This window comes from Physeter macrocephalus, chromosome 7 (genome assembly GCF_002837175.3).
Source record: "Physeter macrocephalus isolate SW-GA chromosome 7, ASM283717v5, whole genome shotgun sequence".
NCBI classification, from domain to species: Eukaryota; Metazoa; Chordata; class Mammalia; order Artiodactyla; family Physeteridae; genus Physeter; species Physeter macrocephalus.
In genome coordinates this window covers 111,148,025-111,166,445 of record NC_041220.1, presented here as the reverse complement: position 1 = coordinate 111,166,445, position 18,421 = coordinate 111,148,025, and the positions used below count along the sequence as shown (strand labels likewise).

Here is an 18,421-nt window from a genome sequence, read left to right as displayed (position 1 = left end):
TACAAATTGCTAGAGGGTCAAAAAATAATACAAGGTGTTTTTCAAAGTCAGGTAGCAGCCTAGATTTTTTTTTTTTTTTAAGTTTTATCACCAGCCTAGGTAAAGAAATAAAAAAAGTCAACCCAGACAGTGTCTTAGAAATAGGTAAGTGATTTAAGAAGAAATAGAAAATCTAAATATACCAATGATCACCAAAGACATTTAATAAGCAGCTTAAAATCTAATTCCTATTATCCTGTCCCCAAATATACTGCACGGTTTTACAGGCCAGTGAACCAAGCATTTGAGAAAGACAATCTCTAGGTTATAAAAACTGTACTAGGGAACAGAAACAATATTTTTCATATCAGTTAATGGTGCTAGAATAGCCTTGATCCTGATACCTAAACCAGATCAGGATAACATCAGAAAATGACAATCACATGACAATAATGCTTATGAACAAAGATGATAAAATTAAAACATTAATAGCTAGAAAAAAAACTTATCTTGAGCAATTTATGTTTTTCCCAAGAGTATAAGGACAGTTTAACATTAGACAATATATCAATGGAATTAGCCTCATTAAAATACTAAAAGGGGAAAACCAGATGATCACCTCAGTGGATACAGAAAAAGCATTTGCTAAATCAGCAATCTATACACGACAAAATGGGAATTGAAGGAAACTACCTTGTTCATATACGCCAAGCTCAGAAATAAGAAGGCTGGACATTGTTAAGATGTTAATTCTTCCCTACGCAATCTCTAAATCCAGTAAAGGCTCTTTCTTAGAATGTGACAAGTAGATCTTAAATTCCAGATGGAAGAGAGCAAAAGGGCAGGAATAGCCAAGATTATTTTGAGGAAGAACAAGGCAGGGCTTCTCCCTGCCAGACATCTAGACTCAGAAAGCTGCAGGAAATTAAGACAGTAATTAGCATTAATGATTCTGTTCAGGTAGCTTCTGTAAAGCATCCAAGATTTACAGCCAAGGAGGAGGTGGAAATTGAGCTAGGTTTGGAAGGGAGCCTTAGGAATATTGAAAGACTTACCCCTAAGACTCAAAAGGTAAAATTAGGACGGTTCATTCTGATGATAATTCTAACAATTCCATATAAGCAATAATAAACAGGTAAAAATAATACTTTAAAGTCTATTCAAATTTAAAACAAAGAAAGTTAGTTCATAGCTCCTGCTCCTTACCACTGACATAAGCACCTGAGATGCCTTTTAAATGTAGCACGAAGAATTCGGTTAAAACAGAATTTCCCCGAGGTGAGATACGGAAAATATACTAAAGATTTACGGAGAAAGAAGCTAAAATCTCCTGCTCTGGGTGTCTTCAAAAATCAGATTGACTTCAGTCTGTTGGGAAATTTGGGTCCTCAATTTACTAAAGGTGTTGAAATTCATGTTTTGCTACATCAACTATTTCTAGTTGTGTAATTCTAGGAATAACATGAAGATGCTCCCCTATGGGGAGATTGAGGGGAGAATTGAGCTGTATTAATTTATACGCATTGTTTCCTCTCTCCCCATGACCTTCTTTCACTTCCCCAAATACACACACAGATGCTTTCCCAAAGTAACTATCTGCTCTCAATTCAGCAGCAAACATGCCTCCAAGTACTCAGTTAAAAATCCAATCAAAGAGTATCATTGTCATCCCTGCATTGTGGAAGTTCTAAACTCAAAATATAATAAAGGAAGAACAGTCGCCATTTACCTAGGAATGTACTTACGTATTTTTAGTCTCATTAAATTGAAAGTAAACTGTGGGATGATTTATGAAGGATCTAATAGAAATAATAGATAGGTTGGAAACAAAGAAATGAGTCAGATGATCATTTAAAATTTGCAGTGAAAGTAAATTTGGTTATACAGAAAAGTCACCTTTATTACTATTATATATAGTCAATGCCTAGTTAGTTATGTGTATAAACCATGGTCTTAACTGTGTATGGTAAATTTTTATCCTTATGCTGTGTTTCCTTGCTTAACCAAGAAGTTCTAGCTTACTTTTCTTAATTACTGAGAACTTCATAAGGGATAAGTTTATCATTCTCAACAAAATATGTGGTGCATTCCAAAATTATACTGGGATATCTATTATTTTCAGATAATTGAGTGAGCTATTCTGTGCAAAGGAGGAAGCATCATACAAGGAAAGTAGTCTGTGAGACTCCCAGGCTGTGCATACGGTCCCCTTCTGACTGAAAGGCAGGCAGATGGTGAGAATTGATCAGTAACTGACCCCAGTCATCAGACATGTGAAGAGCAAGCATCTCTCTTCTCATTGAAGCAGCCCCGGTTACAGAGAAATGCCCTCTGTCTACAGATTACACATTCCACGGTTTTATTTCTTTAATGGTCTTTCAGTAACACTCATTTAACAGATATTTACTAATCACTTCGAGTGAGCCCTGCTCTATGCTGGGACAGGTTTATAACGGTAAACATCCAACTGACATTTGTTGAGAACCTTTTCTTCTCACTTTAGCTTAAGCATATTCCCTTTTGCCTTTTCCTCCTTGGACAGGGAAACTAATTTACCAGTATTTTCTGCATAAAAGCTATTCAGATGACATAGGCAATAACTGTCACTGCTTATTCTTTTTTACACTGGATTTGCTAAATGTGTTTGAAGAGCAATAAACAAAATAAAAACAACATAAACCCAAACAATAAGAAAAGCCCACACGCCTGATGCTTGGATGTATGTCTACAGATGGGAAAGGAAAACCTCATATGCATTTTCACCCCACATGGAAGATGTTAAATATATAGTATTCATTTTATAAACATTCACTGAGTTCCTACTATGTGCCTGACACTGGACTAAGTACTGAAAGTATAATGGTAGATAAAACAGACTGCTTGGAGCTTAAATTCTATGGAGGGACAAATAATAAACGTACACAGACGTATTGTGGGGAGATAGCGAGTAACCAGGAGAGGCCACTTTAGTTAGGCAGAAAGCTTCCTTCTAGAAGGTGACAGCAGCTAACACAGTATCTGACTCACATTATGGAAACGTTCAGGATGCTTTAGATCAGTCATCCAGCAAATATTCTCTTCTGTTTGCTGTTGAACTTTGTTTTCTTGCTTGATTATAAACTGTTGTTATTCAGGTCAGATAAACTAGACCTACAAGCAAACAAACAAATACAAGTGAACAAAACCTGGCTTCTTTAGAGACCTATGAAAAAGGAATCCTGCAAAAGCAAATAATGATTCTTTTATTGTAAATATTGAAAAAAGATTCTAATATTTGGCTAAGTCTTTCAGGCAGAACACTGAATTCTGTTACATTTTTGCTTCCTTTAGATCAGTGATAATGTTATTTGGGGTCACGGATCCTTTTGAGAATCTAATTAAGACTATGGCCCCTCTCTCTAGGAAAATGCATGTCTATTTGAACCACGGGGTACAATTTCAGGAGAGGGTCACACATTCTCTGTCTCAGGTCACAAACCCTTGAAATTATTACCAAACATAAAACTTACTTGCTAGATGTCAAAATGTCTTATAAAGCTGCAATAATTTAGTGAGTATGATTCTGGTACAAGAATTCAATAGAAAAGAATAAAAGTGAAGAAAGTCCAGTGCATACTTAGTATTTTAAAGGCATCTGGAATCAATGGAAAAAGTTAGGTTTTTATAATAGTATGGCGAAAAGTAACTAATAACATGAAAAGAAATATTAGATTTCTACCTCAAACCACCCATCGAAAGGAATTCTTGCTGAGTAAAAGATTTAAATGTAAAAACTAAAATTATTAAAGAATTAGAATACCAAAAATATAGGTATTTTTTTATCACTGGGTGGGAAAAATCTTTCTAAGCAGAGATCACAAGAAAAAGAGTGACATATATGATAAAATGTGTATTTTAAATTTTATAACAGCAAAACAAAAACAGATACAACACCTTCCCCCATAAAGGCCAATTTAAATTGTAATGTAATTAACAAAAGTCTTTACTCCATGAATAAACCTTTAGTGTAAATCAACTATACTCCAATAAAAATTTTAAAAATAAAACAACTCAGAAATAAATACATATATAAATATATATTTAAAAAAACCCTTTACTAATCCTTATATAAAAGATGAAAGTACCAGATGAAAAATGAGCCAGAAATATGTACACAATACTTGACCTCAAAGCAAGAGGTCAATATACGTGGATTAAATGAACAAATTGATGAATTGGTAGAATGTAAATGGCCAATAAACATATGAAAAATATGCAATTATATGAATAATTTCAAGAATGAATATCAAAACAAAATAGGATTTTTGACCATCAAATTGGCCAAGATTAAAACAAAATTCTGATAATGCCTGTGTTGGTTAAGAGTACAGGGATATAAACAATCATACATTCCTAGGCATGTAAACTCATACCTTCCTGAAGGAATATTTGGCATTATAGATCAAGCACTTTAACACAGGAGGCAGAATTTGCAAATTTGAAACTCCATTTAGTAGAAGTTTCTCCAACCTTCTATAACAATAAAAACAACTCCTTTGAGCGTCTTCTGGAAAATTCCTTTCTGAAAGTAAGCATGAAAAGTCCACAGAGCAATGTCAGAAAAGCTTGTGGCACATACATGCCTTTTCTCTCTTTGATGGATCCAGTAAAATGCCCTACACCAAGGCAATAGCATTCAGAATCTGTTTCTAAACTGGAAGATACAATGGCCTTTTCTTTCTGTTTTCTTCTTCCTTCCTTCTTTTCCTTTTCTTCTCTTTCTCCTTCAACTATATTGTTGGTGGTACATTATTGTTTGCAATTATCTGCAACCCGCCTCCCCCCGTGCCCCCCACCAAGGTTATATACACATCCCCACCCTGTTAAACTCAGGAGTGGCTATGTAATTTGCTTTTGTCAACAAAATAAGGGAAGTGCAGTATAACAGATCTGAGCAGAATCTTTAGTAGCCAGCTGATAGTTTGCCATGCCTATTTTTCCTTTGCCATGAGACAAGCTACGTTCCCAGTAGAGGCTGCCTGGTCAGGTGTGAAGATAATGTAGAATCAGCGCTAACGTGGACATGTAGTGTGAACAAAAAATACATCTTTCTTGTGTAGAACTTCAAAAGGTACAGGGATTTAGTTAGTATAGGCTGTTTCAGCCGATCCTAAGAGGATTGTGGAGGAGCCTGAATTTGAATATTATCTCTGCCATTCACTGGTTAAATTCAAATTTGGGTCTGCTCTTACTATGAAACGTTGGCCTTAGTTCTATAAAATGGGATTACTAATGGTGTCTAGCTTTTAGGGTCATTACAAGGATTAAATAACTTAAAAAAAAAGACTAAATAAGTTATTATCTGTAAAGAATAGTACCTAGCAAATACTAAATACAGTATTAGTGTTTGTTAAATAAATCCGTGTGTTTGTGTTTGTGTGTGTGCAGAACAAAGTCTAGGAAGGAATACAACACAGTATTAAGTTACTTGAAAATGCTTCCTCTTTTTGCTTAGCCACATCTTCTAGTTTTTCCTCAACAGGCATGTATTTCTGGTGTAATCTAAAAATCTATTCAAAAACTCCTAACTACTTTGCATTGAGAGTCTGTTTTTAAAAAATTGTACTTTAAACAAAATGTATGCCTTTTTACTATTCCATGACTTCCACAGGAATATAGCTCTAATTATACTATGAAAGTCAGTAGAAAAACAGGTGTCAGTAGGTGGAAGTTCTATTAACAGCAATTTTCTGGAACCACGGAGCTGGCAACACTTGTAGCCAAAATCTTGAGAATGAGGTAAAATATTTAACTGTTGTTACGCACATTTTACTTTGCATGAATGCTCTGAAAATATTTTGTTTTCTAATATGACTGAAATTTGTCTCCTTAAATAAGATAAAGTTGTTCCCTGCTTCTCTGGGCCAGGCTCAAAAGTCAATGAACGATAAGCTCTGGCTTCTAATATTACAACCATGGGGGAGACAAATCATTGAGGAGCAGTGTTGCTTTTGATGGACAAGGGTAGGGGTGAGACCAGGTCACTTTCTGGGATTGCTGTCACTGCAACAACCTTCTTGCTGCCTGCATCCAACCCCTTTTATTTGCTCTGGCTGAGAAGAAGCCTTGGCAAGGACTTACACAGAAAAAATCATGACCCAAGAGCAACTGTTAATGCCCACGTCTAGGACTGGCCACAGCCATCACAGCTGAAGAATTCCATGCCTGAGAACAAGGGTGGGAGAACAGTGGGATCGCTTCCTTTTTTATTCTCCATATTCATCATATGGGCTTTTTTTGTGTGGGTGGGGAAGGGATGCTTTGAGTCACCTGGGGAGGATGGAGAAGACTCCTCTGGATGGTGCACATTCTATAACAGGTACCTAACTCCAGGGAAGTTAGGAAAGGTGTCCCTCAGGAGGCTGAGTTTAAGAACAGAAGGATGAATGAGATTATGTTAGTGGGAACAGCATGCAAAAACTCAAGGTAACAACCTCAGAGCTATCAAATAATAATAAATAAAACATCTACACTGAAAATTATAAAACATTGCTGAGATTAATTAAAGGAGATCTAAATGCATGGAAAGGTACATTATGTTCATGGATTGTAAGACTCAATATCGTTAATGTGTCCATTTTCCCTAAACCGATCTACAGATTCCAGGCAATACCCAAAATCTCAGCAGCCTTTTTGTTTTTAAAAGAAATTGATAAGCCAATTAAAAAATTTATATGGAAAAACAATGGATTTAGAACAGCCTAAATAATCTGCAAAATAAAAGTGAAATTGGAAGACAAACTACCTAATTTCAAGACTTACTCTAAAGCTCCAATAATCAAACAGATTAATGGAACAGACCAGAGAATTCAGAAATACACTCATACATATACATCTATCGATTTTCAACAGAGAATTCAGTTGAAAGTCAATTCAATGAGGAGAGGAAAGCTTTTTAAACAAATGGCACTGAAACAACTGTATATTCCTCAAAACCTACCTCTATAAGTGAATATTGATTTGAGATGAATCATAGACCTAAATGTAAAAAGCTAGAACCATAACGTTTCTATAAGAACATAGGAAGAATTTTTATAATCTTAGGGTAGGTAAAGATTTATTAGAGAGGACACAGAAAATATTAACCATAAAAGAAAAATATAAATTAGGCTTATTAAAAATTGAAACATTCAATATAAAAATGAGTAATAAGCAAGCCACAGACTGGGAAAAATAGTCTCAATACATTTATATGACAATGGACTCATATCCAGAATATATAATCAACAATAAAAAACCCCAAATTACCTAATTTTAAAAATGAGCAAAAGACTTGAGTAGACACTTTATAAATGATGCTTAACATACTAGTCATCATAGAAATGAAAATTAAAACCACAATGAGATACCATTTCACATCCACCAGAATGGTAAAAATTAAAAAAACTGACAACATCAAATGTTGGTGAGGATGTAGAGAACTAGACCCTTTATACATTGCTGGTGGGAATATAAAATGGTACAACAACTTTGGAAAATTGTTTGGCAACTGACATTCATTTCTTCAATGACCCAGCAATTCTACTACTGGGTATTTATCCAAGAGAAATGAAAATATATGTCTACAAAAAGACTTATACAAGCATATTCATAGACCTTATTCTTAATATCCTCAAAGTGAAAACAATCCAAATAAATACCAATAAGAGAATGGATAAACACATTTTGATATATTTATATAACGAGATACTACTTAGGAATAAGAAGAAAGCATTGATACACACAATGAAGTGGATATTTCTCAAAAAATACCATGTTGAGCAAAAGAAGCCAGACACAAAAGACTATATACTAAATGACTTCATTTATGTGAAGGACAGAAATAGGCAAAACAAATGTAGGGTGATAGAAATCAGAGAGTGGTTGCCTTTGGGATGGGGGAAATTGAACTGAAAGCACATGAGAGAATTTTCTGGACTGACAGAAATATTCTATATCTTATTTCTGGTGGTGGTTGCATGAGTATATACGGTTGTCAAAACTTCTCAAACTGAACACTTAAAATCTGCTATTTTATTGGCTGTAAATTTTTCCTCAATTGACAAAGAAAGCCCTGGATAAAAGAGCATGGTGTGTTTATAGGTGCAAATGACTCAGATATTCAGGGCTGATGGTTAATTCTTTTCTTTAATTTTATCCCAGAAAGCAAGAGTTCAAACCCCCATCCCCTTTATAAATTATTCCTGTATTTTAATCCACAGTGATGAAAGAGTTATTTATTAAAGCCCTTTCTCCTCATGATATGTGTCATACGGGGGGTTGAAAACATCAAAATTGATGAAATAAATCTTATCTCAAGTGGGATAACCCAGGACACATAAAAAATAATTAGCAGCATGTGAGGAAAGACCTGCCATCTGGTTTTAAAAACTTTGGCTGGTGGAATAAGGACAATTTGGGTGGAGAGAACTACTCAAATAAGCTTCCATACTCAACTCCTTCCACCTGCAATTTATACTCAGTATGTTTTACCAAAAAAATAAAAAATAAAAATAAAAAATGATTGGTATCTGAAAAACAAATCCTGTGACCATACATTATATTATGATGTAAAGAACTTAACTAATTCATGAACCTTTCTCTTGTACATGATTTACTCTTACAGGCAAGGCACTGGGTCTGCTGCAACTCATCTTTGTATCCTTAGACGAATCTAGGTCAGGATCTTTTTTTTTTTTTTTTGTGGTATGCCGGCCTCCCTCTGCTGCGGCCTTTCCCGTTGCGGAGCACAGGCTCTGGACGCGCAGGCTCAGCGGCCATGGCTCCCGGGCCCAGCCGCTCCGCGGCATGTGGGATCCTCCCAGACCGGGGCGCGAACCCGGTTCCCCTGCACCGGCAGGCGGACGCGCAACCGCTGCGCCACTAGGGAAGCCCTAGGTCAGGATCTTTTAAATAATGGATCTGCAACAATTACTTATTGACTTGAATTAATAAATCAATGTATTTACTGATTAGTTAGAATTTAAGTCCAAATTACATGTTCCTGTAATGGGAAATTTCCTGAAATTATTTAATATCTTCATATAAAATGTTTGAACCAGCAATGATCTTATTTGGTAATTTATGAGAAATATATTTAAAAGGAGTATATGAAATGATATATAAGTCCAACTCACCCCGGCTTAAAAATATAAGCATACTGTAACTATCTGACTAGATTTTTCTTTTTTTTTTTTTTGCGGTGCGTGGGCCTCTCACTGTTGTGGCCTCTCCCGTTGCGGAGCACAGGCTCCGGACGCGCAGGCTCAGCGGCCATGGCTCACGGGCGCAGCCGCTCCGCGGCATGCGGGATCCTCCCAGACCGGGGCGCGAACCCAGTTCCCCTGCATCGGCAGGCGGACGCGCAACCGCTGCGCCACCAGGGAAGCCCCTGACTAGATTTTTGAAAAAAATTATTTAAAAAGTACAATTGTTAAAAATATAAAAAACAAACAAACAAACCCCACTGAGTCTAGTTTTGGTCTCCACTTGAATCTCTAAATGATTTTAAGGCTGCAAATACATTCTTTTGAACTGAACCCCACACTGGCAAGATCAGAAAAGCTGTGAACTGAGAAAGAAATCGTTATTCCAGTAATGGAAACTCCCCTCGTGAGTATCACTCTGCTGGCAGCTGAGACTTCAGGGGATTCTTACTATGAAAACCAGCAGTCCTTTAATCACAATTACAAGAGCATTTGTGATGCTTTGCAGGCAGCCTTCCTCCAAGATTTTCCTGCTGTGTTCTTCCCTGAGCACAATAGGTTCAAGATGGCTAATGCTGTTTCCTAGTTATGCCAAGACCCTCCTGAATGCCACTGGGCTTTCATCACAGAGATGGATGGCAAAACATCAACCGTGGAATATCTCATTCTAAATGGGGACTCCCACGATCATGTTATTTTTGGGAGAGCAGCTCTCTGGCTCCATGGATATCACTTGAATGGAGTAGCCACGTTCTTCTGCAGCTCTTGCTCGATCCAGATCCACCAGGAACATGCACTGTTTCCCTGAAATACAGTAAAATGGTAACATGAGACACACTTCAGCTAACAGTGCAGCTTCAATTTGTTTAAGGGACTCTATACAATGACAAAGTCTACGAGTACTATGCAGAATGATGTTTGCCCCCGAGTCCTGTTCCGTCTCTTTCAATTTACTTTTTTTTTTTTCGGTACGCGGGCCTCTCACTGTTGTGGCGTCTCCCGTTCCGGAGCACAGGCTCCAGACGCGCAGGCTCAGCGGCCATGGCTCACGGGCCCAGCCGCTCCGCGGCACGTGGGATCTTCCCGGACCGGGGCACGAACCCGCGTCCCCTGCATCGGCAGGCGGACTCTCAACCACTGCGCCTCCAGGGAAGCCCTCAATTTAATTCTTGATCAGTATGGACAGAAGACAATTACAAATATACGACATTTCACAGATTTGTTTCTACTAGTAATTTAAAGAATGTTAACCTTTTAAAATGTATTTATAAATAAATCTCAAAAAAACCCTACAGATTCTATTTCCCACTTTGGTTAAAAATCCATTTTAACACCTTTCCTCTTCATGCTCTATGAAAATACATTATCTGCAATATTGTTAAAAAAAAAAAATCTGTCTTTAAGAATGTCTAAAAGGGCTTCCCTGGTGGCGCAGTGGTTGAGAGTCCACCTGCTGATGCAGGGGACGTGGGTTTGTGCCCCGGTCTGGGAGGATCCCACATGCCGCGGAGCGGCTGGGCCCGTGAGCCATGGCCGCTGAGCCTGCGCGTCCGGAGCCTGTGCTCCGCAACGGGAGAGGCCACAGCAGTGAGAGGCCCGCGTACCGCAAAAAAAAAAAACAACAAAAAAAACCCTCTAAAATAACATCCAGACAAAGGGATACCTGAAAGGCATATTATATTTTGCACATGGAGCTTTTAGGAAAATGAAGAAATAATAGAAAAATATTTGAGAAAATTCTCAATTGTGTGCTGATTATTTCAGGTGGATGTGTAATGTTGAGTGTAATATAATCTTAATTTAATAGAGCTCCTGTACCCTTATGAAATAGCGGTAATTCAATTTTCTTTCTAATCTTGTAAAACAAAAGAGGAAACTTGACTGGCAAGCAAAGCAGTTATTTTGTGTCCTTTGGCAAATGCAAACTTCTATTTCGAAGTAGCTAAGGAAAAAATACTGATTTGGGGTTGAATATATTCAAAGCTAAGGTTTACTTTTACACTTTCAATTTCTTTAAATTCAATATATAAGCTTTTTCATCTTCTTGGAGAAAGGTTACTGACTATGCAGAACTTCATTCGTTCCGTTTTTTTCCTCAATAATTATAATAATTCCTATACATTATTTTAAAATGATTTATTTGAATGACAGCAGAAATTGCTAAGCTAAAACAGCTTTAAAAGTAAAGATGTAACTGAAATAGAAAAGTTCTTCTGTGGAAGACAGATGAATCCTCCCAGAAAAACTGTGGAAGGTGAAATGAGTAGGTAAGAAATTGACAACGAAAGATTCAGATTTAAAATGTGTTGTACATTTCCCCTAAAAGGCCCCATGCCAAAAAGGATGAACTGCAATAGAAAAGATATAAAAAGAGATGTCTAGGATTCTATTTAGGCTAAATGGTGCCCTCTTCATCAACAGCTGCATGGCTGACATTCTTTTTTTCCTTAAAATATTGTTCCTCCTTTTAGACATCTGTAAATATCCCCCCCCCACCCCACCTACCTTTCAGTTTAAAATGAAACATTCTCTCTCAGAATGGGATGCTCTACATTCCTTCAGTACCCACTCTGGGTTTACACTGCAGCTCATTTACCCTTGGCTTTGACCCCAGTCCCGTTAATTTTTCCTTTTGCATTACATAGAGGAGTCTCATGTTTTTACATGTTGAAGAAGTGTCTTCACAACTGAAAGTCAGTTGTTGGTAGTCTACCTTTCAGGGTCTGGGAAGCTTCCTATCATGTGCACAGAACAAAAGTATGGTTCAAAGAATCGATGTAGACATTTCATAGAGTCTGTGACTTTGAACCTGACTTTCCCTCCCTTCATGCCAGCGATCTTGCCAAATGCTCCTCCTCCTCCACTCTAGCAATTTCCCTCCCAGCCACTCCCTTCTGCTTTGATGCCTAAAACATCAACATATACACCCCCATCCATCACACCAATTATGCCTTCATTGACTCTAGTGGAGCTGTAGCAAATGTAACTTTATATATATATATATATATATATATATATATATATATACACACACACACACATATGTAAATTATACCTCTTTCTATATATAGAAAGAGGTATAGATTCAACTGTGCATTCAACTACTCAAAATGTTGGGAATGGGAAAAAGAGGAGGAAGAGGGAAAGAGAATGAAAGAGGTTGCACGCGGGAAAGAGCAAGCTTCTTCCATATGTTTATGCTCCAGGGTGTAGAAAAAGAAGGAAATCACTTGTTCCTTCAGACTCAGGTCTCAAACGCCTCTCCAACTGTGATTATCTTGCTATGCTGACCTTGAGTTTACAGTTTAAGGATAACTATTTCTCATACAACATGGTCCCTGAATGCAAGCTAATTACTACACCTGGTGCTGAGCCAAAGAAACAGCAATCTGTTTTCCACTGTATCATGATGGTCTCCAATGCGGGGCTTTTCTGAATAATTTTTAAGATTAGTTTTGACTTTATTCAATCATGTTAAGCCCTAATTTTGGAACCTAACCTTCCAGTGATGTGACTCTATCACTGGGGGTCATTGCAAAAATGGAGCTTTATGTCTGGAATCAAATAATTAGGGTTTACAGTGTGGCTTCACCATCCACCAGCTGAAGGATGCTGGGCAAGCTCTCCCATCCGTAAAATGTAAACAACAGCACATACTCCATAATTATTTTTATAAGAATTTATTGAGATCATGGGTGGACATTTAGCTCAGAGCTTAAACGTGCAATAGCTGTTAGCTGCTATTATCCTTCCAAATGTGATTACTTTTTCTAAAGCAAAGTCTTGGATAAATTTATTACTTAAACTTGAAATGCTATTTTTCTTCCAAGTTAGGTAATGTTTAATATTACAAATGTCAAATAAATTGGTCTATGATTAATAATATACAAGTATACTTTTTTCTGAAAAGAAAACATTATCATCCTTGTTTATACATTTTGTAATATATCAGCTTTGGCACGCATAGCTGGTTTTTCCATCTTTAGTATTTTCTTCTATGGCTTTTGATAGATTCTTCAGTTTGTTTGTAAGAATAAGAGATTTAACATAATAATTCTACTCAATGTACAAACACTGAAAATACATTTGAAAGTATTAATGTTGACAAAAATGGGACAAAATATTGTTATAGTTAGAGCCCTTATCAAGACAGATTTTTTTTTTTTCTGGGAAAAACAAACTTTAGTGCCTTGTTGATAAATGGACAAAATAGAGGTTCCCTATTTTCTCGTATAGAGTTGGTCCATTGATTCCTAGGCATCTTGTACGTAATCTACTCAACAGCTGCTCTGTGAAAACACATACCTATGAGCCTTCGTTGGGGTGGAAGCTGGACAGCTGTCTGATCTGCAAATCTGCATAGAATCATGTGTTCCTAAAAGAAAAAGAAATAGACTGTAGCTTTATTTTAATCTGCTTCAAAATTAAAAAACAAAAAACTAACTCCTTTTTCTGGAACTCTACATTGTTTAATTGCATAAAGTGCTGCACAAATAGTATTTCTGAAAGAAGCACATTTTCAGAAAATGGTACTCAATAACTTTTTCTCCCTTCAAGTAGACTGTTTTTCAGATATAGTTCTTAAGAACAGATGCATGGAAGGTCCTCAGGGCTCTTTAACCAGCTGCTTTTAGCCAAAATATGCTTACAATTTTGTGGTTATAATGTGTTAAACTAAAAGACCTAAAAGTCACTTATATTTTCCTTTGAATAAAATTTGAGTCTCAGGAACATGGCTCCAAGAAGACATTCTAAGTGGCTTTGCCTCCACTACGAGAAGGAAAGGAAGTACTATAGAAGATCACTACTGTGGCCTCTGCAGTTCTCCCACATCCCCAGCAGGGTGCTGGCTCCTCTTCTGCTTGGCTGGACCCTTCCATTCACTCGGTCCCTTCAGAGGAGAGAAGGCTGGCCCACTCCTTCCTCCCTCTCCAGAAGGCTGCAGGAGGTGCATTATTTGTGCTTTAAGACAGACAGTAAAGGGGACTGGAGAGAATGGGAGGGAGATTATTGCTTCTGTTTAACAATTTTAGGAAAGATTAGATTAATGAAAAGAACAAGCCTTTAAAGGGACAGAGAGGTGATGAGTCTGCACTGCACTCTTATATCTGCAAGTAGCCCAAGGTGAGTGATTACTCAGAGTTGAGATGACTGCAGTGCTCCTGTGACAACTGTTCATTCAGAACAGCTGCAGTTTCCAAGTGTGTAAATGATCTCACCTGTCAGCTTAGCAAACAGTGTTGAACTCAGATCAATCATTTGTCTCCTTGGTCTTTTGTACATTCAATTTGAGGCCTATATTTTTTTATAAGGTTATCATGATTACCTTATTAAATAAGTGATTTCCAATGTTGGTTCTTTTTGAAGGGTTCTTTTTGTCTCAACTTTTAAATAAGATTATTCTGATTACCTTATTAAATAAGTGATTGTGTGATGTTGGTTCTTTTAGAAGGGTTACTTTTGTCTCAACTCTAAAAAAAAAAACTTCTTTAATGGTCACTATAAAATTTAGCGGCAATGGGTAGGATACTAATAAAATGATTCAAATGAATAACATTTATTAAGCTCCCGTGAACTGGCATAGAGACCGAAGAATTTGGAATTATATAATTTGAAGACAAGCATGCTCTTTGTCCTCATGTTTGTAAATTAAGGTTCACTTTAAGTAAAGGTAATGTCAAGGCAATCACAACCTCAGATGAGGTTTGTTTCCCTTGTCCTGATAAGTCTCATAATATTTTATTGGAATTATTTGTGTATGTGTTCTCCCCAGTAGAAGTTAAATTCTGAAAGGGGAAGGCACATAGTAGGTACTCAGTAAAGCCTTGCTGCCTAAATTGAACTATGGAGGAAAATGCTTCCAAAGTGACTCTCAGGATATCTGGGCACTAGGTCCATTTAGTTCTGCCTGCCAGTCCACCCACCATGGTTAAGAAATACTGAGATACCATCTTGCAATAGCATCCGAGAGGTTAAGACTTCTCTGTAGAGCATTTACACCTAAGACACTCAAAGGGCGGGTAGCCAAGCAGCTCTGGGGGTGTGGGAGAAAGAGGAGATAAAGATGAACTGAGGTACCAGGGAGTTTTATGCTCTCTGAAAGAGCCTGGGTGTCCCATCTCTCCCAACTCTAGAAAGTTTACATTTTTTCCCCAGCCAGTGAGGCTGTGGCACCCTACCTCCTCACTGCCCTAGGTTTCTCCCATATGCCCTCTTAGAGTTTGCTTTACCTAGCATCACTCAAGGAGGGATTAAAAACAAAGGTCTAATTTTTGGTTTTTGTTTATTTATTTTTTGCTCAGACTGGTGACTCAAAACTATGTAATGTTCTGACTACCGCTGGAAGACAATTCTCTGTGGGTCTCTTGTGTTTCTTCACATCTTATGAGCAGAGGCACTGTCTTTGTTCCAGACCAGGGGCCGGCAAACTGTATGGCCCATTGTCCAAATCTAGCCCATGAACTGTTTTTGTATGGCTTGAAAGTTAAGAATGGCTTTTACATTTTTAAAGGGTTGTAAACCAATAAAAACAATGACAAGGACAATGTAGAGTATGTGGGAGATTTGCAAGTGGCTAGCAAAGCCTAAAATATTTACTATCTTACCTTTTACAGAAAAATTCGCCTCTGTTCCAGATTATCTTTTCAAAGACATTTGTATAGTGAATGGCCTTGGAAACTATACAGTGTCTCCCTCTAGAGAAAAGGGGAGGCATGCTTACTTAAAGACTACATCTTAAAACATTTGAGTTTCCTAAACTCAGGTTTCCTCCCCTATAATGCAACTCACTGTATATATGTAGGTGTCAGCTGGCCCTGTTTGTGCTGCCCTGTGGGAACTGGGCCTCGGAGACTCAGTGGAAAAATGATGATAGTCTGGCTACTCCTACTGCTGTGAGCAATTCTATCCTTTGTCTCTGACTCAGGAGTTTCCTATCTTCTGCCAGCATCCACGAAACTGTGGCAGGCTAACTTGTTAGCTTGTCAGTCGGGTAAACTCTCGGACCTTTCACAAATCTTGTCAACTACTTGAAGATTAATCTTGATTTGCCAACAAGAAAAAAAATCTGCATTAGATGTTCATGAGTAATTCAAGTATAACTATAGATTATATACTCCATTACAAATTTGAGAGGGAAAATAAAGAAGCAATAAAAAGTATATGAGGAAAACATCTAGATCTTTTTAAAGTTACCTTGTACGATAACGTTTTCTTGAATTGTTCACTGAAACAGAAAAGAGAAAAGAATTACTCATTTTAAATACCAAAGATTAAGAGTAGAAATAGTCTTGAAGAAATTAAATTATAAACAAAAATATGTATTTTATCTGAAGAGTATATAATACTGTCCTGAACTAAAAACTATGCCAGTTTGAAATATCTTTATAAAAAGACAAAAATATACCATCGGTATGTAATTAATTTTTTTTTTTTTTTTTTGTGGTATGCGGGCCTCCCTCTTTTGTGGCCTCTCTCGTTGCGGAGCACAGGCTCCGGACGCGCAGGCCCAGCGGCCATGGCTCACGGGCCCAGCCGCTCCGCGGCATGTGGGATCCTCCCGGACCGGGGCGCGAAACCGTGTCCCCTGCATCGGCAGGCGGACGCGCAACCACTGTGCCACCAGGGAAGCCCCGGTATGTAATTAATTTTAAAGAATTTCTTTCAAAGATTGTTTACACTATTAGAGAAGTGTAACTTTTTTCTCTTCCCCACATGGGTGCACACAGATTCAGGCATTTTAAAAATGCAGGTTTTATTGTTATTCAGGTGTGGTGAGGCCAGCGAATCAGGAGAGGACTGCCACTGTTTGTTATTCAGAGTTCCCAAGAAGAGGGGGCAAGCCATGTCATACAGGGTCACATGGGGAAGCACCAGGTTGATCAGGAGGCAGAGACAATGGGGTAAAACATGGTCAGTAGCCTTTATTACATATTCCATGGGAAGGAATGGCAGGGCAGAGTGATCAAGCTTAGGACTGGCCGGTTTGAACAATGTCAGTAGGTTCTGAAGCATAGGGGCTGTCCTTAGTTGTCTGGCACCTGGCCCTAGGGTGATGAGGGCAAACGGCTAGTGACCTGGGAGTCGTCGTCTAATGCCAAAGGGGGCAAATGTCAGTAAATCTACAGAGATGTGAAAAAGTTGACAGTCCCTAAATTGAGACTTTAAAATCAGTTAAGTGAGACTGCAGGCTGAACAACTCAAATTACCGTTCTTTAGAATCTTTATGGTGCTAGACTTACAAATTTCTTGATGGGCTGCAAACTACACATTTTATCTGTATAGATTTAGAATAAAATAAAATTTCAAGTATTGAATAACCCTCAAATTATATGTTATTTTTTGCTTTTTCCATAGATCCTGTTTTTCTCTCAACAGTTGCAAATTGTAGGAAAGAACAAAATAATGAAATAAAGAAAAAGAAGGCTATTATTTTTACTTTATTTTAAATGACTTAGAAGCTCTTAAGTACAAATTCAAATGGAAATTTCGAAGGTTTCTAAAAAGCGATGAAAATGATCAAGAAGTCTTTTTTGACACATGATAGGACAGACTTTCCAAAACTAGCATATTTAATCTCTCCTATAATTAAAAGGATCAGCTGGATTCTCCGTAACTATAAGTCAGAGTGAAATGTCATAAACACCAAGAATGGCCCTCCACTAGGTTGAGTTAAAGTGGTGAGAATTAAAATGTCTCCCTTTTCTATGTGGGATAAGGAGGACTGTAAAAATGGCCATTGAGCTCGCAGGTTAACCACCACCACTCGCGGGCAGAATTTAAAACTACTGCTGTTACTACTGTAGTTTGCAACAGCTCACATTTATGGAGTGCTTACTCTGTGCCACTTCTAAGTGATTTACATATATATCATTCAATTCTCATAAAAACCCTGAGGTAGTTACTATTATAATCCCCCTTTTGGAGATGAGAAAATGTAGGCAAAAGGAGTTTGAGTAGATTGCCTGAGGTGAAACAACTTACAAAAGCATGAGGAGTCAATACTTGCACCCAGGTGGAATACTTCCAGGTCCTAAGCACTTAACCACTACCCTCTACTGCCTCTCATAGGTGATGATTTCCATTTAGAAGTATACAGAGAAGTGCTGAAGCTGGCAGACTTCCAGTCAGCTGACTCCTGGATACACTCGCTTCTAAATTTCAGCAAGAGATGGATTTAGGAGAAAAAAAACAAGAGCAGACATGGAGGAGATCCTCTC

General features: G+C 37.6%; 1 protein-coding gene across 1 annotated transcript in view; it reads right to left on the bottom strand.

Annotated features, from left to right (window-relative positions):
• Positions 1-7,132: 7,132 nt before the first annotated feature.
• GSTCD (glutathione S-transferase C-terminal domain containing) overlaps positions 7,133-18,421 on the bottom strand; it is a 134,380-nt gene continuing 123,091 nt past the window's right edge. The window contains exons 10-12 of the mRNA XM_024119337.3: positions 16,398-16,428; positions 13,509-13,578; positions 7,133-10,007 (exon numbers count right to left, since the gene is read on the bottom strand). Coding sequence (XP_023975105.1) covers positions 9,871-10,007; positions 13,509-13,578; positions 16,398-16,428 — 238 coding nt within the window. The 3' untranslated portion in view covers positions 7,133-9,870. The remainder of the gene's footprint in view (positions 10,008-13,508; positions 13,579-16,397; positions 16,429-18,421) is intronic.